At 38.6% G+C, this 27604-nt stretch overlaps 1 protein-coding gene across 14 annotated transcripts in view; it reads right to left on the bottom strand.

Annotated features, from left to right (window-relative positions):
* The window catches only part of MYO9A (myosin IXA), a 324456-nt gene that overhangs the window by 14028 nt on the left and 282824 nt on the right, over nucleotides 1-27604 (bottom strand). For 12 of the 14 annotated variants that reach the window (XR_011164264.1, XM_069067272.1, XM_069067273.1 and 9 more), the window contains 7 exons: nucleotides 22297-22408; nucleotides 20522-20583; nucleotides 17763-17955; nucleotides 16880-17008; nucleotides 15232-15337; nucleotides 12229-12360; nucleotides 11405-11528 (listed from right to left, as the gene is read on the bottom strand). Coding sequence is in view for 13 of the 14 variants with exons in the window: in XM_069067272.1 (XP_068923373.1) it covers nucleotides 11405-11528; nucleotides 12229-12360; nucleotides 15232-15337; nucleotides 16880-17008; nucleotides 17763-17955; nucleotides 20522-20583; nucleotides 22297-22408 (858 nt within the window). In the remaining variant the exon portion in view is untranslated. Of the gene's footprint in view, nucleotides 1-9823; nucleotides 10136-11404; nucleotides 11529-12228; nucleotides 12361-15231; nucleotides 15338-16879; nucleotides 17009-17762; nucleotides 17956-20521; nucleotides 20584-22296; nucleotides 22409-27604 lie in introns of those variants that run through there. The other 2 variants (XM_069067281.1, XM_069067282.1) reach the window with 2 other exon arrangements.

Genomic DNA, 27604 nt, shown 5'->3' on the forward strand with positions numbered 1-27604 from the left:
AGTTTCTTACAGAATTGGACACATACAAGAGGCTAGCATAATTAAATGGAAAAGTATATTCAAAATAAATCTAAGCAGGCAAAAGTGGGGTTTCTGCTCTACATGACTCTAGAGCAAACATAGATACTGAGGGAAATGATACATCCCATGAACCAAAGCAACAGCTGGTACAGTTCTTGGTAAAATGGAATGCGGGATATGATGTATTAACTGAAGAACAAAAGAAACATGCATGATTTACTGATGGGACAACAAAATATCTGGGCCATAAAAGACACTGGAAAGTGGTAGCTCATAACCCATGTACTAGATGGACTTTAGAAAGTACTGGGACAGGTGGAAGTAGTCGATAAGCTGAACTTATGGCAGTACATCAAGCCATTAAAACTGAACAAGGAGGACAGTGTCATATTTGGGGCAAAGAATTATGGGAAGATATATGGGACATGTCTTTGGTTACTAATTTTTCAGTTTTTCATGTAGATGCTCAAATGGCCTTCACCAAGCCAGAACACTAGTACAATGCACATGCTAATCTATTAGCAAAGATTGTTACTCAACATACTATCCCCACTCTGAAACCAACTGATGATCCAGTATTAGTGAAATGGGTCCATCAAATGGCCAGTCATTTAGGGGTCCAGGCCACACACCAGTGGGCACAAGATTGAGCTATTAGTATCTCTCATTCATTGTTAAAACAAGTAACAGAGGAATGTCATATATGCCAACTGGAAAGGGAACGAACTCTTCCTTGCGTAGTAACTGGAGAGATAGCAAGGGGAAAAGTTCCAGCCTAAATATGGCAAACAGATTATATAGGACCCCTACCCCAAGATAAAAGATACAAATTTACATGTACTTGTGTTGACACCTATTCATGTGTACTAGTGGCTTATCCTTATAAGCATGTGACCCAGAAAACACCTGTAAAACTCTAGATATCATACCGTGTTTCCCCGATAATAAGCCCTCCCCTTACTGCATAAGATTCCTCTAAAAGAAGCCCTCCCCTGAAAATAAGCCCTATTGAGATTGCTACTGTAGCGAAGGTGATCCCCTGCGCTACACGCTACATTACGGTACCCTCTGTATGCACCGCCCCCCCGTGAAATGCACGCCGCGCTCCGAGCTGCATCCAATCAGAGCTGCAGCAGTGAGCGCGTCATCCTGTTCTTCCCCAGTGATTTGCTTATTGAATAAAGGTACATTTTTTTGTTCACATTTACCTGTTTATTAAAATTGCTGTCAATGTTCATTAAAATAAGCCCTCCCCTGAAAATAAGCCCTCTGGTGTTTTTCTGTCCAAAAAAATAATAAGACAGTGTCTTATTATCGGGGAAACACGGTAAGTCTATATTATGGAACCCCAATGCAGATTCAAAGTGACAATGGGTCACATTTCAAAGGTAATGAAAGGAAGAGATATTTTATATTAAACATTATATAATGGATATATCATATTCCATATTATCCACAAGCATCTGGGTTAATTGGAAGAATGAATGGATTGTTGAAAGAACAGTTAAGGAAGTTCTAACAATTCATATCAACATTGGAGGGAGAATTTGTTCATGGCTTTACGTACTTTGAATAATAGACTATTGGGAAGAAGAACAACTCTAACCAGAATGATGCCCCAAATCTGCAAATCAGAAAACAACAAACACATGAGATCCCAAATATTGAGTATTGGACTTTGAGGCAAGATGTCCCAGCACCGTATCCAGGAATGTTTCTGGTTCAGCAGGATATGATTTACATTGTTTAGAGGACTTTTGGTTGGATAGAAAAGAAAAATCTCCACTAGAATATGTATGAGAATCCCTAAAAATCGTTTTGGATGGGTATTACCTAAATCAGGATTAGCAGTTTGAGGAATGCATGTGTTGGCTGAAGTAACAGATTCTAATTATCAAGGAGAAATTATTGTGGTACTCCAAAATTTGGGTGAAGAACCCATACAGTTTTGTAAAAACAGTTCAAGTGATCATTGTTCCTTGTGAAACAATGTAATAGGAATGGGGATTTGAAGATCTTCCCTGTCCCTTAATAGGCCAGATGTAATTACATATAGTCTGTGGTGGAAGGAGTTTGCCGAATGGGTGGAATAAGAAGGAGTAGAGCAGGAAATGAGTCAGAGCAGTTACAGCAGAGGGAGAGAGAGAGAGGACACAGACAAGGAGAAAGCTAGGATTGTCCGGTTTGTTTGTGGGAGGCCTGAGCAGGGGGAAAGATTTGAGATTGTGTTGCTATCTGCAGAGCTATTGTGTATAGATTTTTTTTTGTTGCTATGATGGATTCAGTTTTCTGGTGCTGGGATTCGGCTTTCTGGTGTCTGAATAAATAGTTTGCTTCTGTATTCTATATGGAGAGTCTGTTATATTTTGTGATTCAGAACTACACTGGCATTTTCATAGTTGCCATTGAGTTGTGGAGGATCAGGACTATAAAAAGACCATTAGATATGGCAATTAAGAGATCACTGGGGGGGTGGCCAGGTAGCACAGCGAGTAAGAGCACTGGCTCCAGTGTCAGGACGACGTGGGTATCGAATCCGGGCTCAGACACTTAGCATCCACCCAGAAACACCTGGCCATGTAACCTTGAGCAAGTTACTTAATCCTGATTGCTTAGGGGCAGCCAGGTGGCTCAGTGAGTAAGAACACCGGCCCCAGTGTCGGGATGATCTGGGGATCAAATCTGGGCTCCAATACTTAGCACCACACCCAGAAATAACTGGCTGTGTAACCTTGAGCAAGTTACTTAACCCTGACTGCTTAAAAAAAAAAAAAAAGATCATTGGAAATGTTGGAGAGAATGGTTTCAGTTGAGTGGTGAACTGAAGGTAGGAAGTCAGACTTTAAAGGAATGAGGAATGAGAGCAGAGTAAAGGCAGTGAGTGCAGTTAACTTCCCACAAGTATGGCTAAGAAAAGAAAGAGAGGTGAAGGAATAAAGCTCAGAATAGTGAACTTCTGGATGTGGCTATTCTGTAGATTTGCTTTGCTTGGTAATGCTTAAAAGTTTGCTGTTATTTTTTTCTTTTTTAATCTCAGGTGATGTAGAAGGGGTAACACAGGGATTAAAGAGCCATTGAAACATTTTTTTTTAAAAGGTACAAAAGAGAAAAGAAGGAAATGCAGGAGGAAGCAAAGACAAATAGGATAATTTTCAAAGTAATGCGTGGAATTTATTATATATATGTACATATCATATACACACATTTATTTTAAAAAGCAAGTAGTATGAAACGGAGACTGGTGGTTTCAAATACAATACTTTTTGTGTTCTGACATATATGGAAATGCTTATTTTTTGGGGGGGAGTTTAAGTTTGAAATAAACATTTAAAAAAATCTATGGTATTAGGGCAACTAGGTGGCATAGTGAATAGAGCACCAGCCTGTGTTAAAACCCAGAGCTTGTTAATACCACCTGTGGGATGGACTTGTTGATGTGAAAAGAGAGTCCTGAACTGGGAGGAGCCGGTGACGTAGATTTGGAGAGACAAGAGAGAGGCAGAAGAACTTTTTGGAAGCAGCACCTCGTGGAGGCAGAGAGAGAGACTGAGAGAATTGCTGGGGGCCACTTTGAATTGCCCTGGACTTTTGAGACCTGCCCAGGACTGAGGAGACATGGCTGTTTTGCTGGTACTTTGTCTGTCTGTTTTGATGTTGTTTTGCCAGATTTGTCCACTGGTGAAAGACAGTCCTTTTGTTGAAGAAGTCCTGGAACCTGGCTGTTGGCTAAGAGCTCCTGAGACTGTCCTGCAGACAGAGAGTGAATACTGTCCACTGGTGAAGGACAGTGCTGTTGTTGCAGGGGTCTGGGAACCTTTCTGTTGGTTCAGAAGCCCTGAAGAAGGATTTTCTTGTTGTATGTTTACAGAAATCCTGGGAGAGGGTTTTGCTAATGTTTTCAGGGGTTCTAGGACTGTTCTACAGACAGAGGATGAATTAATGAAGGGACTGGCAATGTATCTTGTGGCCTTGCTAAGCCTTGTCTCCCCAGGAACTAAGATTGCTGAGAACTTGCCTCGTGTCAAGATGAAGAAAAGACCTCCATTTGGGTATTAAGTGCTGTGTTTAAACTTGATGTAACTCTGGGGTAGATTCAATTGTGATCCAGGGGTGGGGAACTTTTGACCTTATTGTGCTCTGTGATTGACAAATGAAGGTACTTTACCTATGTTTGGAAACTAATCTCCATTTGAGAAGAGGGGCTTTTGTGGTGGACTAAATGAAGGTACAGCCTAGGGGTGGAGAAGTATTTAGAAAAGGGACTGTGTAATTGACTGAATGATTGGAAGGTCTTGGGGTGGTGTAGTACTTGGAGATTATTTAATCACACTTAGTAAATGCTGTATTTTGAATGATGTCATGTTTTGACCTTCTCTGTTCTTGGTTTGTCACTGAATAAAATGGAGAGCACCTATGCTGGTATTTTGAACCTTGGGAAGTTGCCTTTCCTTGGCATTACATTACACAGCCTTGGAGTCAGGAGAACTGCCTGAGTTCAAATCCGGCCTCAGACACTTAACACTTACTAGATGTGTGACCTTGGGCAAGTCACTTAACCCCAACTGCCCTGTTCTTCCCCCCTCCAAAAAAAAATCTATGGGATTTAGCAAAAATCACATTCAAGGTAAAACTTTTTATTAATGTATGCTTTTTTTCCTTTTAAATTTATTTTATTATATGCTTTTATAAAAAATATAAAAATATGTAATGTGCTGAGAGTCTCTGTTTTTATTCCTACAGCCCTCTTGTCTGTAATTCATTCACGGCATACCTGCTTTGTGTACATGTCTATCTTCTTAATTCCAAACTCCTTAAAGGAAGGAACAACTGCTCTCAAGGGATATCTGAGTTGAGTAGCTTCCCTTGTCTCTGGGACTACCCTCTCTTGCCTCGTTTCACCAATGCCCTCTTAAAAGGTCAAACAACTTTTGTGCACCACCAGTTGAACCTCAGGGAAAATTACCTCTCTAGCCAAAATGCCTGCAGGTACTAAGGATAAGTGAGGCATAGGCAAACTAGAGGGAGCTGTAGGGCAGGTTAGTTTTAGTGATAGGTAGGCACTCATGGTGCAGAGGTAGAAGGGATGGAAAGGAGGCAGGAAAACCAGGCTGGTAGCAGGAAGGGGAGATCATGGCAAACTTTCTGGGCACCACATGGTAAAGACTGGAATGTGGCAGATGGAGAGTAGAGGCTTATACAGTGTGGTCACCATTTACCTGCTGCCCATACAAATACTATCAAACCCCACAGCTTAACTGTTGCCTTATGTGTACCACACTACACTATTCTGGAAGCTAGAACATTTTAACTTTAACTCTTGTAAAACGTTAGTTCCAATATTAACTCTTTGTAAGAAAAGGCAAGCATGTGTGTGTGTGTGTGCAGGTCTGTGTGTGTGTGTGTGTGTGTTTGGCTAGTTAAAAAGATAAATAAGACATAGTCCTATTTATAAGCATACACATCTTCAAGGAAGGGTAGGATCTAGTTTGGGTGAGAAGACAGGCACACCCAAAACTATGACACAAAGAGTAATGCCTAGATGAAATACTACAAATAAGGTTTTCTGAGATTTGAGAAAGGCAGTGTACTGGCTGAGGGGAGCAGAATAAAAACAGGCTTCACTAAAGAAATAGCAATAATCTCAAGAGACAGATGCAGGAGGCAAAGATGGATTGAATCCCAGCTCTAGTGATATGGTGAACAGAGGAAGAAAAGGTGAATTTGGGGAATGGAAAGTAGTCCTGTTTAGGTGAAGTGTAGACTATCTGAGGGGGTGTAACATCAGATAAGGCTGGAAAGGTGAGCTGGGGCCAGGTTGCAGAAGGTCTTGAATGTCAAGCTAGGGAGTTCTGTAGATGACAAGGAGTCATTAAGGGTGTTTCAATAGAATGACTCTTTGGTGAATTAAGAAAATTATCTGCGTGAAGGATGGATGTGTAGTGCAGAGGAGATGAATGCCTGAACTAGGGTGGTAAAAGTGGAAATGAGGGGAGGAATATGAAAGTCATTAGGGAGATATTGGCTGTTCATTAGATTAGGGGTAGCACAGAGAAAGGGAAGAGTCATAGACCATCGATGATAGTTTCCATCCTTAGCAAAGAGAACAGTATCATTAACTGAAGTAGGGAAGTTAGGAAGAAGCAGAGGCTTTAAGGGAAAGATAAGGAGCTAGTCTGGGAATGAAGTACCTTTATGAATGATACTATAGTGAAAAATAAGCACATAAATCTACATAAATCACAACAATCAGGCCTGCTGTTTTACAAGGTAAGTGAGTATTAAGGATTCAAAACCCAAACCCTGACTTCCGGCTCTGTTCCAAACTGCACAGGGGATTTATAATCACAAACCTATCTCCCAGATGTAGATTAGTAATGTAAGAGGTGATGAGTGAAACTTACCTCTGCACCTTTTCAGAGTTGCAGGCTCTCCATTTATAGAAGTGGCACAATTTCTGCTGGATGCAGACTGATTCTTTGCATGGGGTGAATGGAAATTAACTAGTGCTAACCAGCTTGTTCCAATCAACCTATGTCTCCCCACCCTGCTGCCCTGCTTCCCTTTTTATTCCACAGGGACATTATTTTGAAGAACTTGCTCCCTTTCTAGATGCTGGTGAAACTGATGAGCCTGAAAGGAACAGAAGTCCCCTGGGAAAAACAGAACAGGGACAGCTTCTCCTCATCCAAGGCTGAAAAATGGTCATCTTTCTCATATTCTTTCACAATTGAGCATAAACCTTTACTTTCAACTATAAGATTAGAGGGAGGGTTTCTTCCCCTTTCATTTCAGGCTGGAGATATAAATGACTGCTATCTCTAGACCTCAGCAGCAGCCTTCCTGAACTCTTCTCTGCTCTACCAATAATCAATCAGCCAACCAGCATTTGTTAAGTACCAGGAACTATGATATATATTAGGGTTATAATGACAAAAATCAAACAGTCCCAGTCCTGGAGAAGCTTATGTTCTACTGGGGAAGATAACACATACTTTTAAAAGTAGATAGAAGATATCTATGAAATAAATAAAAGGTAACTTTTTTTAGGGAAGGGGGAGGTACTAGCAGTTGGTAGGGAATCAGGAAAGGCTTCATGTAGAAGGTAATGTTTGAGCTAAGCTTTGAAAGAAATTAGGGAAGCTAAGGGGTGGCTGTGAGGAAGGAGTGAATTCCAGCTACAGGGGATAGCCTATACTAGGGCATGCGGACAGGAGAAGGAATAAGATGGGAGTAAGGCCAGTTTGTCTGGACCTGATGGCAGCCACTGAAATTGTAGGCATAGATGGAACATATTATGGTGACAAACATTTTTAAAACTACCTAGTTTTTCCCTTACTTAGAAGTATATTATAGTGACTTATAGTGTGTTTAATTTTCAAAGTGAAATTATATTGTTTCAAATTGAAATTTAGAGAGTAGAATTATCCTTTATTTTAAAAATAAGTAGAATTAAATCTAGTTTATCTGATTTGTACAGTCAATTTTCTTTGAAAACTGAAAGTTATTCAATTAACTATAGTACCTTTTTCTCTGCCATAGTATAGTACAAAAATATCAAGAAAGGTAATTAAACTTAGTAGAAAACAGCTAAATTTTCTGAGATTAACATGTAATTAAAAAAAAAATTTTTTTTTTAAATCACTTTTGCCTAATCAACTATCCCTGGCAAATCATGCTTAACTATTTTAATATGATTTGAAACTGTATAGTTTAAATTAATGGCTGACTCACTTTTTTCCCCATACAAAGTGGTTCCCAGGAAGGAAAGTACTGAGTCAGTCCATATCTACTGTATCCTTGTTGAGAAAATGGCTCAGCCTGTCATTCCGTGTCCTCTGCTGCCCACAGTTCTTCATAGATGCTGTGTGGTATTTATAGGAAAGCTGTAAGAATTTCTATTCAGACCCAGTCAGTGACCAGCACTGGCAGCAGCCTATCTAACTCTGAACAGAGGTGTCAAAAACAGACCAAGACTGGGGCCAGGAAGTTTTCTGAGAAGAGTTCAGGAATTAGAGAGACAAGAGAAAGAGGAAAAGCCAGAAGGAAAAATGAGCAAGTAGAGATGGTAAAGGTGAGTTCTCAATCTACTTCCTAGAAACTGAAGCATCTCTATTTTTGTCACCTTGCCCTTCCAACATAACCCTCCTTTCACTCTCCATCTGCTGTCACCTCTGATCTTGTTCTTTTCCATCACTAAACCAGGATTTAACACTTTGGTCCTCAAACGAAGCCCTGTACCTTGCTCAACTTTTTTCACATAACGCAAAGCCAGCAAATCTCAGTGAATGTATGGGGGAGGCAATGGAGTGGAGAAAGGGAAAAGCCCTGCATGTGGAATTGTAGACAGGCGTCATGACTCTGCTCTTGCACCTAACCTGTAGGATTTGGGGCAAGTAATTTAACCTCTCTTGGAATTTTCCAAGGTCCTTTCCAGCATTCAATCTATGATCCTATGAAATAATCTACCTGGGAAAACGCCTAAAAATTGTAGCTTACTTCAGTGACATCTTTCCCCCCAAAACTATCAGAATTTATCTTTTATCCTTATTTTCTAAAAAAAAAAAAAAAAAAAAAAGAAAAAAGGACATGATAGTATGTCATTAGGATCTGTAGGTACGGATAGGAGACCAAAGGGATCAAATAATCCAAATAATCCTTTTTATTCTGTAAGTGCATTAAGCTTTCTACCTTTCGATTGGCTCCTGTAGTGAGTATCCAGAGGGTGATCTGCTGATTTCAACTTCCACTTTGAGACTTTTGGTCTTAAGCCATTGCTAAAATAAAGCACTAAATAGACAGAAGACTCTTCTATTGAAATGAGCTTTGTCCACTATGTGGCATCTTTAGTCTTTCCACTCCATTGTCTATCCACTTTCTTTGTATTAATAGTTATGGGTTAGGGAGCACTGAAGTCCATCTGCAGGACTAGGGATGAAGGCCTAGAAAAATCTGAGTATCTCTAATGTCCAAGCCTAGAGTCAGGCCATCCATTTGTTCATTCTGGTCTAACTTGGCGAGTAAAATTTTTGTCATTCTAATTGTTAGCCTAGTTTTCAGGAACTTTTTAGCTCTAATGAAAGGAAATTAGACCCTTATACTCAAGTCTTGAAAGGCTTTGTCAATGTTTCCTACTGATAGGAAAGGAAAGGCATTGGTGGTGAGAGGAATCTGGGGCAAGGGATGCAATGGGAGCAATGATAACTAAAAAGTTTATTTCTATCCTTTCACAATTTTCAGCTTTTGGATTTAATATTCACCAGTTTCCATCAAACAGTCATTCTTCAGTTGTGTCTGACTCTTCATGACCCCATTTGGGGTTTTCTTGGCAAAGATACTAGAATTGTTATGCTATGTTCTTCTCTAGCTCTTTTACAGATGAGGAACTGAGGCAAACAGGGTTAAGTGACTTGCCCAGGATCACACAGCTAGCAAGTGTCTGAGGCCGAATTTGAACTCATGAAGATCAATTTTCCTGAATCCAAGCTCAGTGTAGTAGCCCTCCATCAAACAAACAAAACATGTAGATAAATTTTTTTTCAATTATACCATATATAGGAGAGTTTAAAAAAAAAGAGAGAATCTAGGAAAAAATGGGCAGACAACACAGGAGGTGTGAAAAAAGAACAAGAATGGAAGTGTGTAAAAGGTAAGACTTAAGGAAAGGCAAAAGGTAAAGACAAAAACCAGTTGATTAGAGGCTACTTTTTTTTTTTTGGTAAGGCAAGGATGCAAAAAAGACATTCTAGCCACCCAAGAGTCTCTCAAACTAGGAACATTTAAGTTATTTTAGAGAGTGGTTTATAGCCATGGTAAAAGAGCAGGGAAGTCTGACAGACTGAGGCTGGTCCAAGTGCCAGCCCCTATTACTGCCTGTCAGAGCCCTATCCATCCTTTCTAGGAGACCTCACCTTGCTAAGAGGATGGGGGCTAAGGTCAAGGCCTAGGGCTGCACATGATATGTGAACAATCATGAATGATGACCAAGCAGTACAGCTCCTAGATGAGTGACATGCAAGGATGTAATGCAGCCGTGATACACTAAAACATGTTTAATACATACCGGCATTGGATTGCGGGCTATGCTCATAAATCTAACTGCAATGAGTACGGGTTTCTGGATTAGAAAGGACATGAAAAGGAAAGCAGAAGGTTAGAGTACACATCATTCCCCCTCTAAGAGAACGTTTAGTCTTTGAATGTGATGGATCCATCATCTCTTTGCAGTACCAGCAACAAAGCACAGCTGGGCCAGACGGTCTGCAAAGTGACTATTGCATTGGAAAGGTGTTTTCCCTTTAGAATTGCCTTGTCCTAGCTAGGACTCTTAAAGCAATGCTCTTGAAAGAAGAGCAGGTCTCAGAAATGGCTTCACTCTTTCAATGCAACTTTTGCTCAGTTTCCATGACATAAATTTGGATGGTGTCCTGGGATCAGCCAACCTTGCTTATTTTGCTGTCACAAGAAAGCACATGCAGATGTTTGTGCATTCAATAAATATGTACTGAGCACTCAGTGGGAGAGTAAATGAATCTAATACAATACCAACCCAAGCAATGGCTGAGAAGCTGTGAAGAGGGAGTGATGCTTATTGCCTCCCCTAATGAAAGTGCAGCTGGAATGAGGGGTGACAGGGAACAAACTGGATTTATTTGTAGACACATCAAATGTGACATCAACCTTGGGGCTGGTCTGATCATCATCATTAATAGTTTATTTTGAAGCTGGTAAGACATGCTGAAAAATGGAAGGGTGTGTGGAGACCCCATGCTCAAAGCTTCCATCTAACAAAGGGCAGTTAGCTTTTTAGATTCTTAAGACTTGGGGATTTATTCATGGATAGGGATGAGATTTTCTGGGCCTTACTGGAGATCCTAGAGGCAGGCATCTAACAAGAAGTAGCACAAAAAGGAAAAAATAATTCCAGAATACACAGTATTGTACTCAATGTGCTGAGGCATCAAAATTGCAAAAGAAACTTCTATAGAGCAACAAATATTAAGTCCTCACTCAATGCATAAGAATCTTTGATAGAACTGCTCAAAGTGACATTTCCCGGGATCAGACCCTGGAGGGAAGTACAGGGAACATTTAGGTAGGTTAGTTTTCTGAGAATGAGAAGAGAACAGAGTTGATTTACAGCCTTTACCTTTTTATCTTAAGACTTTAACATACAAGTCTTGCCCACTTTGTGCAAAGCTAAGTCAAGAGAAAAAGTTAAGATGTCTCCAAGCCTAAGGCATTTATAGAACTATTTTTTTTTAATACTAGAGGTTATCTTAGAGCTCACTGAAGAGGATTCAGAGAACACCTCTCTGTTTTATTTTAGAGAGAACCCACAATGTATGCAACTATCCCTGAGACTGTAGTGTTTCCTACATCTCACCATTGATCGTCGGATCAGGGACAGCCTGGTCTTGGCCTTGTTCTCAGCAAACTCCAAGCTGTTGATGTCTTTGAGACGGGCCTTATATTTATTCATCTGTTCCACAACAATCAGCTCTACACAGCTAGGAAAAGAAGAGATGAAAGTGTAACTAAAAGCTTGAGGTCATGATGGAGTGAAGCAGGACTGGGGGTCAGTTTTTGGTGACGTATAAGGAGGGGGCTTGGAAGGAGTGGTTCTAGTAATAGTTTTAATTGAAGAATAAACTCCTATAAGTTAAGAGTTTAAGGGAGGTTAATATAAGAATTCTCTAGCAGTCCCCTGGGAAGGGTCAAAGTAAGGATGGGTAATCTGAAATGTCAAAACTATTCACTGAACTTGTCCTTTTCTCGGGTTCTGGGCCAGGATCTGAGAGTCATGGGACTGTGAGCAGATTCAGTTTCAGGGAAGCAGAGGGTATATAAAATTTGGTAGAAATCAGTTGTCGGAAAGTTATTTGGAAATTATATGTAATCCCAAGTGAGAGTGACATTTCAAAAATGGGTGTCCTGAAAGTGACTGCTACAAATAACTCTGTACTCAAAGGAGAAAACATGGAGAAATCAGATTGGCTTCTTTCAACTTTGATAAAAGAAAATTCAGATATTCTGATGCTGTTTTACAAAAATGCATTAGCCCAGTCCTTGTTTCTATTTTTAAAAGATATCTGGAATACTTAAAATATTCACCATCTATCTACAACCTCAAGATTAGATGACTGTAAGAACTTGGCTATCACAGTTGTTCCAAGACCTTTTGGAAGTGGACAATGAAGTAATTCTTACGTGGTTGTTTTGCTGATATCCTGTACACTCTGCAGCGGGTCAGTTGTGTCTGGGCAACGGAGAATACAGGGAGCAAACACAATTGCTAAGGCATTAGCAGACATACGGTTGGTGTCTTCCTGCAGGGCAATCCTAAAGACCAAAACATACCATCCAAGAAACCAGAATGAAAAGGGAATGTCAACCAAGGGAACCTGCCCTACCATTGCACTGCATAAAGAAGACCTGCATACGAGAGAGAGGAGCAATGGGGACAGAGTTTGTTGAAAGAATGCTGGCTAGATTTGGAATGAGGCAGACTTGTGGTCAAGTCTTACCTCTGATAGCTCAGAAATCACAGCAAGTCACTTAGCCATTCTGAGAGTCGGATTCCTTATTTGTCAAATTGGATTCATAATACATATAGTACTTACTGAATCAGGTTGTTCTGAGGTTCAAATTAGACAATGCATGCACAGTCCTTCTATAAACCTCAAAGTGTCATATATGAAAGGAACTTATGATTGTCACTGCAGCCTCTTCCTTACCCTGGTCCTTTGTCTTTGGAATGAATAGAATTACAGAATATTGGAGTTTGAAAGGGGCCTTAGAAATCATCTTATTAGAAACATCAATGTTTTCACTAACAAGTAAGGAAACTGAGGCCCAGAGTGGCAAAGTGATTTATCCAGGTTACACACTGTAATTAAAATCTATCAGTTCTCACTCCAGTGGTCTTTTTTTTTTCTTAATTGAAAAGCACTTAAAAAAACCAGTATTTTATATTTCCCAATTACATGTAAAGACAGTTTCCAACATTTATTTTTTATAAGATTTTGAGTTCCAAACTTTTCTCCCTCCTCACCCTTCCCTCCCTCCCCAAGATGGTAAGCAATCTGATATAGGTTATAGATGTGCAATCATGTAAACATTTCCACATTAAGCATGCTGTGAAAGAAGAAACAGAACAAAAGAAAAAAAAACATGAAAAACAAAAACAAAAAGTGAAAATAGTCTGCTTTGATCTGCAGTCAGACTCCATAGTTCTTTCTCTGTATGTGGATAGCATTTTCCATCCTGAGTCTTTTGGAATTGTCTTGGATCACTGTATTGCTGAGAAGATCTAAGTCTTATTAAAGGTGATCATTGAACAATGCTGCCGTTACTGTACACGATGTTCTCCTGGTTCTGCTCACTTCACTCAGCATCAGTTCATGTAAGTCTTTCCAGGTTTTTCTGTCTGCTTGTTATTTCTTACAGCACAACAGTATTCCATAACATTTATAAACCATAACTTGTTCAGCCATTCCCCAATTGATGGGCATTCCCTCAATTTCTAATTCTTTGCCACCACAGATATTTTTGTACAAATAGGTCCTTTCCCCCTTTTTATGATTTCTTTGGGATACTGAAATAGTGGAATTGCTGGGTCAAAGGATAGGCACAGTTTGATTGCCCTTTGGACATCGTTCTAAATTATTCTCCAGAACAGTGGATCAGTTTACAACTTTACAAACAATGCATTAGTGTCCCAATTTTCCCATATCTCTTCCAACAGTTAACATTTTTCTTTTCTGTCATATTATCCAATCTGATAGCTGTGAGGTGGTACCTCAGAGTTGTTTAAATTTGAATTTCTCTAATCAATTGTGATTTAGAACATTTTTTCACATGACTACAGATAGCCTTATCTTCTTCATCTGAAAATTGTCTGTTCATATCCTTTGACCATTTATCAATTGCGGAATGACTTGTATTTTTATAAATTTGACTCAGTTTTCTATATATTTGAGAGATAAGACCTTTATCAGAAACACTGGCTGTAAAAATTAATTCTCATCTTTCTGCTTTCCTTCTAATCTCAGTTGCATTTTTTGGGTGCAAAATCCTTTTAATTAATATAATCAAAATTATGCATTTTACATTTCATAATGTTCTCTAGCTCTTGTTTGGTCATAAATTCTTCCCCTCTTCATATATCTAACAGGTAAACTATTCCTTGCTCTCCTAATCTGCTTTTGGTATCACCCTTCATGTGTAAATCATGTACCCATTTTGACTCTATCTTGGTATATAATGTGAGATGTTGGTCTAAGTCTGGTTTCTGCCATACTATTTTCCAGTCTTCCCAGCAGTTTTTGTCAAATAGTGAATTATTGCAGAAGCTGGAGCCTTTGGATTTATCAAACAGCAGATTACTTGCCACTTTCTAATACAGTTTTAGATCTGGTATGGGTAGGCCACCTTCCTTTGCATTTTTTCCCCATTAATTCCCTGGATATTCTTGACCTTGTTCTTCTAGATGGATTTTGGTATTATTTTTCCTAGCTCTGTAAAATAATTTTTGGTAGTTTTGATTGGTATGGCACTCTGATGCTCTTTTGGCTATTTGTTACAGCAAGTTTTATTATATTCCTCCTACTAAAATCCTTAGCATCAACAGATTATTCTACTAAACAAATTCAGAATACAATGCATCCAAGGATAATATCCTTATACTGCCCATGTCTCAAAAAACCAGGCTAACTGTAAGAGAGTTCACCTTCCTTAAGCTGACTACTATCATTTCATAAATGGAGAGATTTGTCCTAGGCATTTCCAATACACGTTGAAACTAAAATACCCCTGCTTAAAATCCTGACCTGTGAGTAGGTGAGATACATCAATATTATACACACGATTCCTTTGGATCCCATAAGTTTTATGGGCCAAGTTATTAACATTGGACATTTAGCCCATCATGATGTACTGCTCTGAGGGAAACAGAATGAGCTACTCCCCCAAGGACAAAGATTGTGAACTGCTGAAGAAAATAATGTCCTATAGTAGCAGCTTGTAAAGAGGTTACTGTTCTTAAGTAGACAAGCAATTCTAGTTAACTTATTCTATCACTAGAGAGAACAAAAGATACCTTAATGTATAGGTACTGGAGTCTTCTTCCCTAAAATTCTGAAGTATGAGCTCTCTGCATTTAAGAAGCACTCTAGGAAAATTACTAAATCTCTTTTTCCTCAGAGCAATTACCTGACCAGATGAAATATAAGGCGTTCTAGAGTGTTGAGATGAGTTCGGGAAAGCTGATCAATCACAGAATATACGCCATGGATGGTCTCTTTTCTTTCTTGTAGACCTAAAAGAAACAGTGAACCCAACAGGAATGGGTACGGCTTCTGTTACTCTTTATCTTTTTCTCGGACAAATAAGGCTAAGTAGTGGTGGCTCATGCCTCCTATTATTGTAGACCAGTTTTGAAGGACAGTTAGAAAGTGAGTTTTCAATTCCTTTACACCTTTTGGAGACAAAAGAGAGGAGATTTTTAAAAGTTCATAACACGCCTCTAGGAAGTATCAGAATGCTGCTCCTCCTTGTACATAATTTTAAGTACAAAACATGGACATAAGGTTGTCAGAGGACAGAGGCCCAAAGAATATGGGACATTAAGCTAAGGACAAAGTCTAGAAAAAAGAAGACACTCAGATCAGGATGTACTACTCTTTGCACATGAAGTAAACAACAATCTCGAAACCATAGATAACGGAAGTAAATTTTCTTTTAAATATGTCACTTTATAAATGTGATCTGCAGAAAGTTCACTGATAGACTTTCTATGTTACCAGAAAATAAAGAAGCAAACATGTTAGAAATGAAAATGTGCTGCAAATGTGAGAATTACAAATGATACCAAAGTTTATTGAAATAGGGAGGATGTCATAATGGAAGTCCAGAAAAATAAGAGATGGAGAGAATTTAGCAGTATGCCTTCAGCAATGTTCAAGGGAGAGGGAATCCTGGCCAACAGAAAAGTATCTATTGTCTGTGGCAGATATTTCCCTTTAGGGGGAAGGGGTAACTCAGTAAGTTACTATAACCTGTTGCAGACATTCCACTTCAGATATCCAACTTCCTTCTTAAAAAAATTCTAAATTCACTAAGCTTCTAAATTAACTAAATTCTGATTATTCAGTGTCCCAAGTATGGTGCTATGAGAAAAGAGGTTGTCCTAGTCAGGGGATACAAATAAACACCAACAGGAGCAATTTTATTCATAAATATATCAATTCTCATCTGGTTAATAAATCAATCTTGTTTAAGTTTGGATAGTTTAAATCAGTTATCTGAAACACTAATCACTCTTAGGAGAAATGATTATCAGGAACCCAGATGTGAAAATATACCCCAGACTGTGTTGGGCTCAAATTAAAACAGCTGCTAGCCTTATATATTCTATTATACTATAACACACAGAGTTCTTAACTAATGATTCATAATCTACATCAATATAAGCCATACCTTTCACCCATTTAAACCCTTCAACACAATTCTCCAACTACATCTTTTTACTTTTGTGAGTAACTAAGGGACTGTTAACTCACATAAAGTACATGAAGCACTGCTTTAAATGAAATATTTAGAATGAAAAAATTAATAAAATATGACTAGAATATTATACCTGAAGCTACATTACAAGGATCCCTGCAACAGGACTAGACAGAACATGCTCCCAAGATGAGGGCAAACATCTAAATTAATTTTCTTTATTCTTTTACTTCAATGTCAAGTCTAATTACACGTCTGACTAGAATGTTCAAGATTAGGGTTAAAAACCTGATCCCTGGATGTGGTATATCATCATATAACTGGTCTTTTTGATCTTTTGGTCCTGTGTGCTTACCCATAGCTCTCAGAAATTCCTCATAGAGTTCAAAAGTCATGAGAGGATTAGGCAATTCTCGAAGCCACTGTTTGAACACACTGGCAATGACATGAATGTTGTAGTCATCTAGATTCACACTGTCAATATCTATTGTAAGAGAAAAGGAAAAAGCCAAGTTATCAAATCTTGCTATTCATTTTACTAATAAAAAAAAAAGAAGTGCAAGAGGATTTTAACTTTCCCAAGGTCACATTAAAAGTCTATAGCAAGTGTGAAATTTGAAAGTGTAGGCAGAGCTTATAATAATAACTCAAAATTATATAAAATTAAAAAAAAAACATCTTGCACACATGACTTTGTCTCAAAACAAGTCTGAGATACAGGTATTACATAATTTTCTTTTGAGGGCAACTGGGGTTAAGTGACTTGCCCAAGGTCACATGGCTAGTTTTTGTGTTAAATGTCCGAGGCTGTTTTTGAACTCAGGTCCTCCTGACTCCAGGGCCTGTGTTCTATTCACTGAGCCACCGAGCCGCCCCAATACCATCATTTTCTAATGAGAAAATGGAGTTTCAAAATAGTCAAGTGACTAGCCTAAGGTCACACAGCTAGTGTATGAGATAACTAGAACATGGATTCAGGTCTTCTGACTTAAAAGTCTGCTCTTTTTACTTCACCAGGCTATTTCTCAGTCTCTATTTTAGCTACTAAGTTGAAGAGGCTTCCTATTTGTATGATTATATTCTCAACCTTCAATGACTTCTATGGAGTGGTTTAAGATGATCCCAGTTTAAATCATAATGGCATTTAAAAAATATGACCCTATTTAAGTGCAATTTTTTTCCCTGGCTGTTTCTTTCCCTCTTTGACTTTTGCTGGAAAAGTATCTCTTCTATCTTACCAGTGTCTAGACCTTGACGAAGTTCCTTGATTTTATTAGTTGAACCAGATTTGCGGTAAATACCCTCTGTGTACAATCCATGCATTTCAATGTAGTTTATTAGCTTCTCTACCACTAGAGGAACGGTTCTTTCTTCACTGGTTAATCGGGACAATTCAACCCCAAACTGTCGAGATGAAAGTTCTGGATCATACTAAATGGAAGAAAGATTTAGAATTCATTTAAATTTAAGAAAAACATTTAAAATTCATTCTAATTTCTTAAGAGGTGGGAGCCCAACAATTTCCTGATAAGAAGCGGATTTCTCCAGGCTTATGACTGTTGGCAAGGGGGAATGGATTTTCTGTTAAGTACAAACCACTGAAGGGGCAGCTGATACCCACAATTCTCCTCCCTACTGGGAATTCCAATAAGCCACAACTACCTATATATGCTATTCCCTGCAAAGTAGCTCTATAAGAATAGAGAGCAACACAAATCATATACATTCTATGTTTTCCTAAGTAAATTCCATGCTGTTTCTCTGTCCACCCATCCTAACTTAAATGTTACTTCCTTCATGAAGCTTTTCTTATTTCCTTAGGTGGTAGTAATGTTTTCTTTTTCTGAATGCTTTGTAAGTACTCCACAGCTCACTTAACTACACTTTCAAATTCTTCTTTGTCTTACTGTTATATGTATTTTGTGTTTTATCTCTTTCAGACTTCAGGTTCCATAAGAATAGGGATAATATTTTATTCATTTTTCTATCTCCCATATCACCTAATACAGAACACTGTACAGCACAGATATTCAATTAGTCTTGAACAAATGTTAAAATGGAAGGGCAATGGAAAGGCTATATATGGGATGCCTTTTATGTGCACATTCCCTGGAATAATACATATAGGTGTGTGTTTTCTTTGTAAATTACTTCACAAGTCATTTTAGGAAAGATAATAATATCTATTGTTTTAATTAAATCATCATTCTTCACTGGAATGTTGGATGACATTGGCTTAATTTTACTGGCTGAAATGGAATTATTTTTAACTGCATGGTGCATATATCTGCAGTGTTATGGTTTAGTTCAGTGAGCTCATCTGAACGACATGAGACAAGAGCTGTGCAACTACAAAGACTGATTAGGATTTACTAAATTAAAAAAAAAATTTTTTGGGGGGAAAAATGGCTAAAGCAACTTAAATAGTAACATTGTTAGAAACTGAAGATCTTCCAAAATTAGACATATTTTAAATCTCTATGTTAGACATATTTTAAATCTCACAGGTTCACTCTATTTGGGAAAGTGTTACTTGCCTGGTCTATAGTCTAAAAATGGGTTGTAACATATCTATATGTATAGCAAACATGATTCAATAAAGATTTGCAGGAATCCAGTATTATTTTAACTGTTAATATATGCTTCCTAAATTGACAAATAATGATAGGAGACGATAAGAATATAAATAAAAACTGGCAACTTGGAAAATTAAGCAAAGTGAGGTTTTCTTTCTTTCTTTTTTTTTTTTTTTAAAGCAATCGGGATTATGTAACTTGCTCAAGGTTACATGGCCAGTTATTTTTTTGTGTGGGTGCCGAGTATCTGAGGCCGGAACCGATCCAGGTCTCCCAATGCTGGGGCCGGCACTCTTACTCACTGTGCCACCTGGCTGCCCCTAAGCAATTGAGGTTAAGTATCTTGTTCAAGGTTACACAGCCAGTTATTCTGTGTGGGTGTTAAGTATCTGAGCCCGGAACAGATCCCAGGTCTCCCAATGCTGGGGCCGGCACTCTTACTCACTGTGCCACCTGGCTGCCCCTAAGCAATTGGGGTTAAGTATCTTGTTCAAGGTTACACAGCCAGTTATTCTGTGTGGGTGTTAAGTATCTGAGCCCAGAACCGATCCCAGGTCTCTCGACTCTGGGGCTGGCGCTCTTACTCACTGCACCACCTGGCAGCCCTGGTGAGGTTTCCTTTTATCCAAAGATAAACCACATTTGTTTTAAATTTATAGCACACATCTATTTGTAATAATATTAGCTAAACTCTGATCAAAACAGTGGCCAATGACAATACCACAATACCAGAGGAGTCAGGATGAAATATGCTACTCACTCCAGAAATATACGAGAGATTCAAGAGTATAGATTGAGGAATATATTTTCAGAACATGACTAATGTGGGGTATTTGTTTTGCTTAACTATACATGTTTGTAATAGATTTTGTTTTTTCTTGTTTTCTCAAAGGGGGAAAGAGGAAGCGAAACAGAGAATTCAGAACTAAATATAAAATTGAAATGAAAAAAATACTAGTTAAATCTGTTTTTTTTTTCCATAAAAGTTTATATCTGTCTGATCAAATGGACAAAAAGACTATATGATGAACCTCAAAGGGAGGGGGGAGTGATGCTATTAGTAGCTGTAGGAAGCCAGGTTCCAGTTTTGATACCTCCTCTAAGGCAATGAAGGGCAGAGATACATTTTCTATGATGGTGAATTCTACCACCATCTGGTACATTCCTTCATTTGATCCATATTCCATTTTCCAAATATTCAGCTTTGATACTAAGCTCCTATCAGACTGTAGGCTGAGGGCATGGAGTATATTGGTGGAAGATCTGCCTTGCACAGAACCAGGGCCTGAATGGCACTTTAGCATTTTCTGGGAGTGATCCCTCCAAGGGATGATAACTCCCACTACACAGATTTTGGGAAGGGAACAAATGGACCTTTTCTTTATTGATAAGTAAATCATAAGACATAATTAATTCCCTACCTTTTTGGAGCATTTGGCTGTAGTTTTCAAACAGCACTTCTTGTGGCAGGCATACTTGCATACTGAAAAACAATGGCAAGAAGCAGTGTTATGGGAAGCCTGCTTCTCTCTACAAGATGAGTTTTCCTTATAAATTTTTTTTTTGTTAAAATGAATGATGTCTAAAGTATCACACAAAACAATCTTTGTACACTTACCTGGCATAACCTAGCACAAATTCTATAATAGAAATTCTTAACCTGAGGCCTGCTAATTAAAAAATTTTTTTCAATTAACTATTTCAATAATTGGCTTCAATTGTATCCTAGCCTATCTTATTTTATGCACTTAAACATATAAGTCCATGGTATAAAAAAAAGGTTAAGAATTCCTTATCTAAAAGGTGCTCCTAATTTTGCGTATTTATTTGCCTGTTTTAAAAATAACAGAACTAAAGTTAAGTCTTGAAGTCTTAAGAAGAGAGTCTACGGCAAAGCTACATATTATATTCTTAAAACTTGAGATCCCTTTGGTCTTCCACATAGCAGATGGAATACATGTCAGTTTTGGTGATGTGATCTGAGAAATAGTTTTGCCTCACAACATTTCCCCACTGCTCCTACACGGTAACATGACATTCCCAATGCTGGAATCATTCCCATGGGGCCTCTGTTTAAAAGCAGCTATATTTTTTGGGGGAAGGGTAAAACATGAATTCATTACCATACTAACATGTATTATTAGTTTATTAGATTATTTTATCAATCAAAAGGCATATTTCCTTAAATAAGGCAGGTCAATTCTGATTCAAGTGTGTAAGGTCTCTGGGCAAGGAGGTGGAAGGAGGTAGGAAGAAGACAATAAACTAAAATGTTGTCTATCTAATTTTGATCACATAGCTATATATCAGTGTTTGAACAGGAATGGAATTATAAATAAGATGATGACACTTTTTGTCTTGAACTGCTATTTCTTTAGTGTAGAAATGCCATGAATGCAGAATGATAATGTGTCTGTAACTTACAGTGTTGTGTGGGGACCTTGAGAGCTTAAGTGACTTACCCAGAGTCACACCACCAGGATGTGTGAGAGGTAGGACTTGAAACCAGTCATTCCTGATTCCAAGGCTGGTCCTCTAGCTATACTGCCTCTCTTGTCAATATGCTGTATACAGGGGAGTAAACCTTTTGGTAATTGAGGGCTTTTTCAAGACAAGTTCCTTGCCAGGCTGTGAGTCTCTCATAGGATTCTGGATTGTTAGGCTCTGTCAGCTGAAGGGTTTGGGATGGTATGCTAACTAATCAATAAAAGCCCAAGGGAGCATCATGGCAGCACATCCACCTGGCACAGTCAGACTACAGGTCTGAGGCCTTCGATTGTAGGCTAGAACGGGGACAGGTTGCTAATGGTAAAATAACTCAGATGTTAGGGATTGTAGGCTCCTTGACCATTAACGGATAATGACACACACAAAAAATACAGAGATAAGGAGTCTATTTTGGGATGCTCCTCGAAAAACCTTTTGTTGCCCAATTTTGTCTTTATATCCCCAATGCCTAATATGCAGTAAATTCTTAATATTTATTGAATTATTGAGATAGGCTAATCATCAGTCAGTAGACTCAGGCTACTGTTGGGACTGTATTTGAAAGCTTTTCAGCACATCTGAACCTGTCAGTCTTAGGGAAGCCAGGGACATCTTCATAAAACAGAGGATATATTAGTAATAAGGCAGTTCAGAGACAGAGAAAAACTTTAAGCAGTTAAAAAATCCCAAGGAAATTACTGATACTTACATTTGCAAACAGAAGCTCTGTCCATTATCCATATAAGGGAAGAACAGTATTCACAGTAGGTAGGGATACTATACTGGGTGGCTTTAAAGATGTGCCCATTATGTTCTTCCACCTGTGACAAAATGCAACACTTCAGTCAAGTCCACAACTACCTAGGAGATGGACGCCTTCATCCAAGTTTCACCTTCACATCACACCTGGTCATCTTTCAGCTGCCAGTCCCAGTGCTCTATCTAGTGTGTCATCTGGCTGCCCCTTGCATTTATTTTGTATTAATTAAAGATATACAGCTACTAATAATTAGAAAAATTAAAGTGACTATGAGATTTTTCCTCACATACACTATATTGGCAAAGCTGACAAGAAAAGGAAAATGTTCTATGTTGGAGAAGCTGTGGAAAACAACCATATTAATGCACTTTTGGTAGAGCTATGAATTGGTTCAGTCATTCTGGAAAGCAATTTAGAATTTTACTCTCAAACTTAAACTGTGTACGCCTTTTGACCCAACAATACCATTCTATACCTATACCCCAAAGAGAAAAAAGAAAAAGGACTCATGTTTACAAAAATGCTTATAATAGCTCATTTTGTGGTGGCAAAGAAGTGGAAACTAAGAAGATGCCCATCAAGTGGGGAATGGCTGAGCAGATTTTAGTACATGAATGTGATGAAACATTATTGTACCATAAGAAACTAACAGGTTTTCAGAGAACCCTGGGAAGATTTCTGTGAAGTAATGCAGAATGAAGTGAGAAGAGCCAGGAAAACAAATTTATATAACTAACAACTCTGTACAAACAACACTGCAAGACTTAAGAACTAAGATTACCACAGTGCCCAATTCCAGAGGACTAAAGATGAATTCTATACACCTCCTCACAGAGAGGTGCTAGATTCAGGGTGTAGAGTGGGACATAATTTTTAGTCATGACCAATGTAGAAATATGCTTTGCTTGTGGTAAGGAGAAGGGAAGCACATTTGTTATAAGAGGTTTTCTTTTTCTCCTTCCCTGCTTCCCCTAACCTTACCCATGACAGATATGGTAGGGAGCTGAGGCTCTAAGAAGCATAGAAAATATATTTGTTAATTGAAATGAACTTTTAACTACATCAAAAAAGAATATCTCTAATAGCCAAACATACTGCAGTAGGCCCAAGAATTAAAAAAAAAATCTTTTTTTCTTCGATTTTTAGGTGACATCTAAAACTAGGAGAACAAAGTTTTTCATTATCATGGGCACCCCATATTGGAAACGTCTCCTTGTTTTGACTTCATAGGATCCTAGATACAAAGCTGGTCATTTAATTTAACCCCCTCACTTTACTGATGAGGACAGAGAGGGTCAGAGAAGTTCCATAGCCTGCCCCCAAGGCTGAGTTGGGATTTACACTCAGGCTCTTTGACTCCACATCTAGGGCCTTTTCCTACTGCACTACAGTGACTTCCATGTCATAGTTAGTAACATAAGACTTTAATACTTCAAGGATTTGTGAGTTAATCAGTTTGAGTATAACTGCCACTCACGCAGATCATAACCTTCTCCATTCTTCTGTAGATGGTCTTCATGATTTGTTGTGGTTGATAAAATTGATTTCCTTAGGTTGCAGAATGATATATCTAATCCAATCCTTTTATTTACAGATTAACAGGCAGAGGCTATAAGGATAAGCCTATCCAAGCAACAGTCCTGAGGTCATACTCCTCAGTCCACTGTCAGGTTTATACTAAAAACTTTTCCTGTAAGAACTGATATGCTGCTGGCATAGGCTTTGAGAGTCCAGGATCAAGTTAACATTTACCTTTCCTAGCTTGGTGCTGTCTGAAAATCTTATTAGCATGATATTTTGTGCCTTCATCAAAATCACTGATAAAAATGGTAAATAGCTAGGGACCAAGTACAAGTGTCCAGGCCCTTCATCGGAGGTATTCTTTGCTTTCGATATGGGCCATTACTTATTACTCTGGGGTCATGACACTGTCTATCTTCCACCCTGTTACTTCTCCTTACTTTTTCCCTTGGCAACCCCCTCTCATGTAGGTGAATCTTAAATAATGATCTCTAGTCTTAAGCTTTCCCTGTGCTTCAGTACCTCAGTCTTTTCTAATAATATTATTTTTCTTAATGCATGCTATGCCCCAAGAACACAAAACTATTCATTGTCCCCAGATCTTTTTTTTTTTTTTTTGCCTTTTGGAGGGCAATGTGTGTGTGTGTGTGTGTGTGTGTGTGTGTGTGTGTGTGTGTGTGTGTTAAGTGTCTGAGGCCGGAACCGAACTCAGGTCTTCCCGACTCTGGGGCTGGCGCTTTACTCACTGCACCACCTTGCCACCCCCTACTGTCCCCAGATCTTACATGTTCTCCCTCTATGTGCCTTTACTGAGGCCATTTGTGTGCTTGAGATAGACTTCCCTTCTGGATCCAACTATTTCAAGGCCCACATCAGTTAAGCAGCACCTTTAAAAGTCTTTGTTCTATCCTCAAGCTTTTCAACTAACATTTGTTTCACTTCAATTTAAAACTTGGCTCTCCTCTGAAGATGTATCCCCTGAAACTCATTATTTGACAAAAACTGCTAGGAAAACTGGAAAACAAGATGGCAGAAACTAGGTATACACCAACACCTCATATTGTATACCAAGATAGAGTCAAAATGGGCACACGATTTATACATAAAGGATGATAGCAAATTAAGATAACATGGAATAGTTTATGGATAGGGGAAGAATTTAGAACCAAAGAAAATATGGAGAGCATTACAAAATGTAAAATGGATAATTTTGATTATATAAAAATAAAAAAACCCCAATGCAATCAAAATTATAAGGAAAGCAGAAAGATGGGAAACAATTTTTGTAACAAGTATCTCACGTCTCATCTCTCAAATATATAAAGAATTGAGTCAAATCTGTAAGAATACAAGTCATTTCACAATTGATAGTCAAAGGATATGAACAGGCAGTTTTAAGACAAATAAATCAAAAAGGCTCTCTATAGTAATACGAAAAAATGCTCTAAACCACTACTGATTAGAGAAATGTAAATTAAAACAACTCTAAACTACCACCTCACGCCTATTAAGAGTGGCTAATGTGACAAAAAAGGAATATGTTGGGGCGGCCAGGTAGCACAGCGAGTAAGAGCACCGGCTCCAGTGTTGAGAAGACCTGGAGATCGAATCCCGGGCTCAGACACTTAGCACCCACCCAGAAACACCTGGCCGTGTAACCTTGAGCAAGTTACTTAACCCCAATTGCTTAGGGGCGGCCAGGTGGCTCAGCGAGTAAGAGCACCGGCTCCAGTGTTGGGACGACCTGGAGATGGAATCCCGGGCTCAGACACTCAGCACCACACCCAGAAATAACTGGCTGTGTAACCTTGAGCAAGTTACTTAACCCTGATTGCTCAAAAAAAAAAAAAAAGGAATATGTTGGATGTTGAAGGGACTGTGGGAAAAGTGGAACACTAATGTACTGTCAGTGGAACTGTGAACTGATTCAACCATTCTGGAGAGCATTTTGGAACTATGCCCAAAGGGTTATAAAAACTGTTCATACTCTTTGAATAAACAACACCACTGCTAGGACTGTATCTCAAAGACATCCTTCCAAAAAGAGAAAAGGACCTATTTACACAAAAATATTTATAACAGCTCTTTTTTTGGTGGCTAAAAATGGGAAATCAAAGAGATGCCCATCAACTGAAGAATGGCTAAATAATCCGTGGTTTGATCATAACAGAAAAAGAAAGGACAAGCAGGATGACTTCAGAAAAACTTGGAAAGACTACAAGAAGTGATGTATAGAGAAGTGAACAGAACCAGGAGAACACTGTACACAATAACAGCAATACTGTTTAATGAAGAACTGTGAATGACTCGGCTATTCTCAGCAATACAAAGATACAAGAAAATCCCAGAGGACATATGACGAAGCATATGATCCACCTCCAGACAAAGAACTCATAGTGTTTGAAAACAAACTGAAGTGTGCTAGTTTTCACTTTCTTTTTTCCCCTTTTTTACAAAGTCTTTTTGTACAAAATGACTAATATGGAAATGTTCTACCTAACTGTATGTGTATAACCTATATCTGATTGCTTACTGACTCAGCAAGGGGGGGAAGGAGGGACAGAATTTGGAACTCAAACCTTCAAATAAAAATGTTAAAAAATTGAAAAATAAAAGGTATAATCCTTGTGACTTTTTTCACTCAAAGTCACTACTCTCGTTACTCTCTTCCAGCCAATTCACAGAGCCAGGAGTGGGCATACTCTTTACTCCTCACTGATATTTCCTAATAATCATTCCACCATCTCTTTTGAGGATTTTTCAATTTACTTGTATGACATTCTTCTCACGTTTGTTGTTGTCATCTACAGAACTCCAGATATTCTCTCTAACTTTTAAAAAGGCTTTACTACATATCCCAGGGTCTACCTCTACACTATCCCTATGACAATCCTCAAGAACTTTAATACTTATGTTCACAAGCTCTCTTAACAACTAGATCACCTAATTCCTTAACCTCCACTCTTAACAATTCTTTCCATCCACATGCCAATACAGTTAGCCCTTAAATACCACACTCTCTCAAAACTGTACCATGTCGAAAATTCATAACTTTGAAATCCTACTCTTCACACACAAATTGCGTTCAAGAAAACTCTACTTTTTGCTATACTGCAATCTTCTGTCTCCTAGTCTATCCCTCCAACTCTGGCCTTCCTTGCCTCCATACCTAATTATAGTCCCATGATGTCCCACTTTAATGTCCCACCAGCTCTAATACTTCAACAGAGCTGAGATATGATCCATGTGCAGGGATACAATGTATCCATGGTAAACTATCCTGTATGACACCTGTTCATGTTATCCTATGAATACGTCATAGGAGGTTCCCATCATGTGCTAAGGGTTTTCTTTGCATTCTCTTCACTGGGTTTTTGTGAAATATCTTTCTTTTTGATCTCTTCCTACTTGTATGACTCCTCCTTTTCCTGCCAATTTATTTATTATTAGTTTTCAACAATTTTTTTTTTTAAAGCAATAGGGGTTAAGTAACTTGCTCAAGGTTACACGTCCAGTTATGAGTATCTGAGCCCAGATTTGATCCAGGTCATCCCGACACTGGAGCCGGTGCTCTTACTCGCTGAGCCACCTGGCCGCCCCAAAGTATTATAGTTGCTTTTTTGGGGAGGGCAATTGAGGTTAAGTGACTTGCCCAAAGTCACATGGCTAGTAAGTGTTAAGTGTCTGAGGCTGGATTCGAACTCAGGTCCTCCTAACTCCAGGGCCAGTGCTCTAT

Source organism: Petaurus breviceps, unplaced genomic scaffold (genome assembly GCF_028583685.1).
Source record: "Petaurus breviceps papuanus isolate PSGF00001 unplaced genomic scaffold, PetGlider_PUasm1.0 90740, whole genome shotgun sequence".
Taxonomy (NCBI): domain Eukaryota; kingdom Metazoa; phylum Chordata; class Mammalia; order Diprotodontia; family Petauridae; genus Petaurus; species Petaurus breviceps.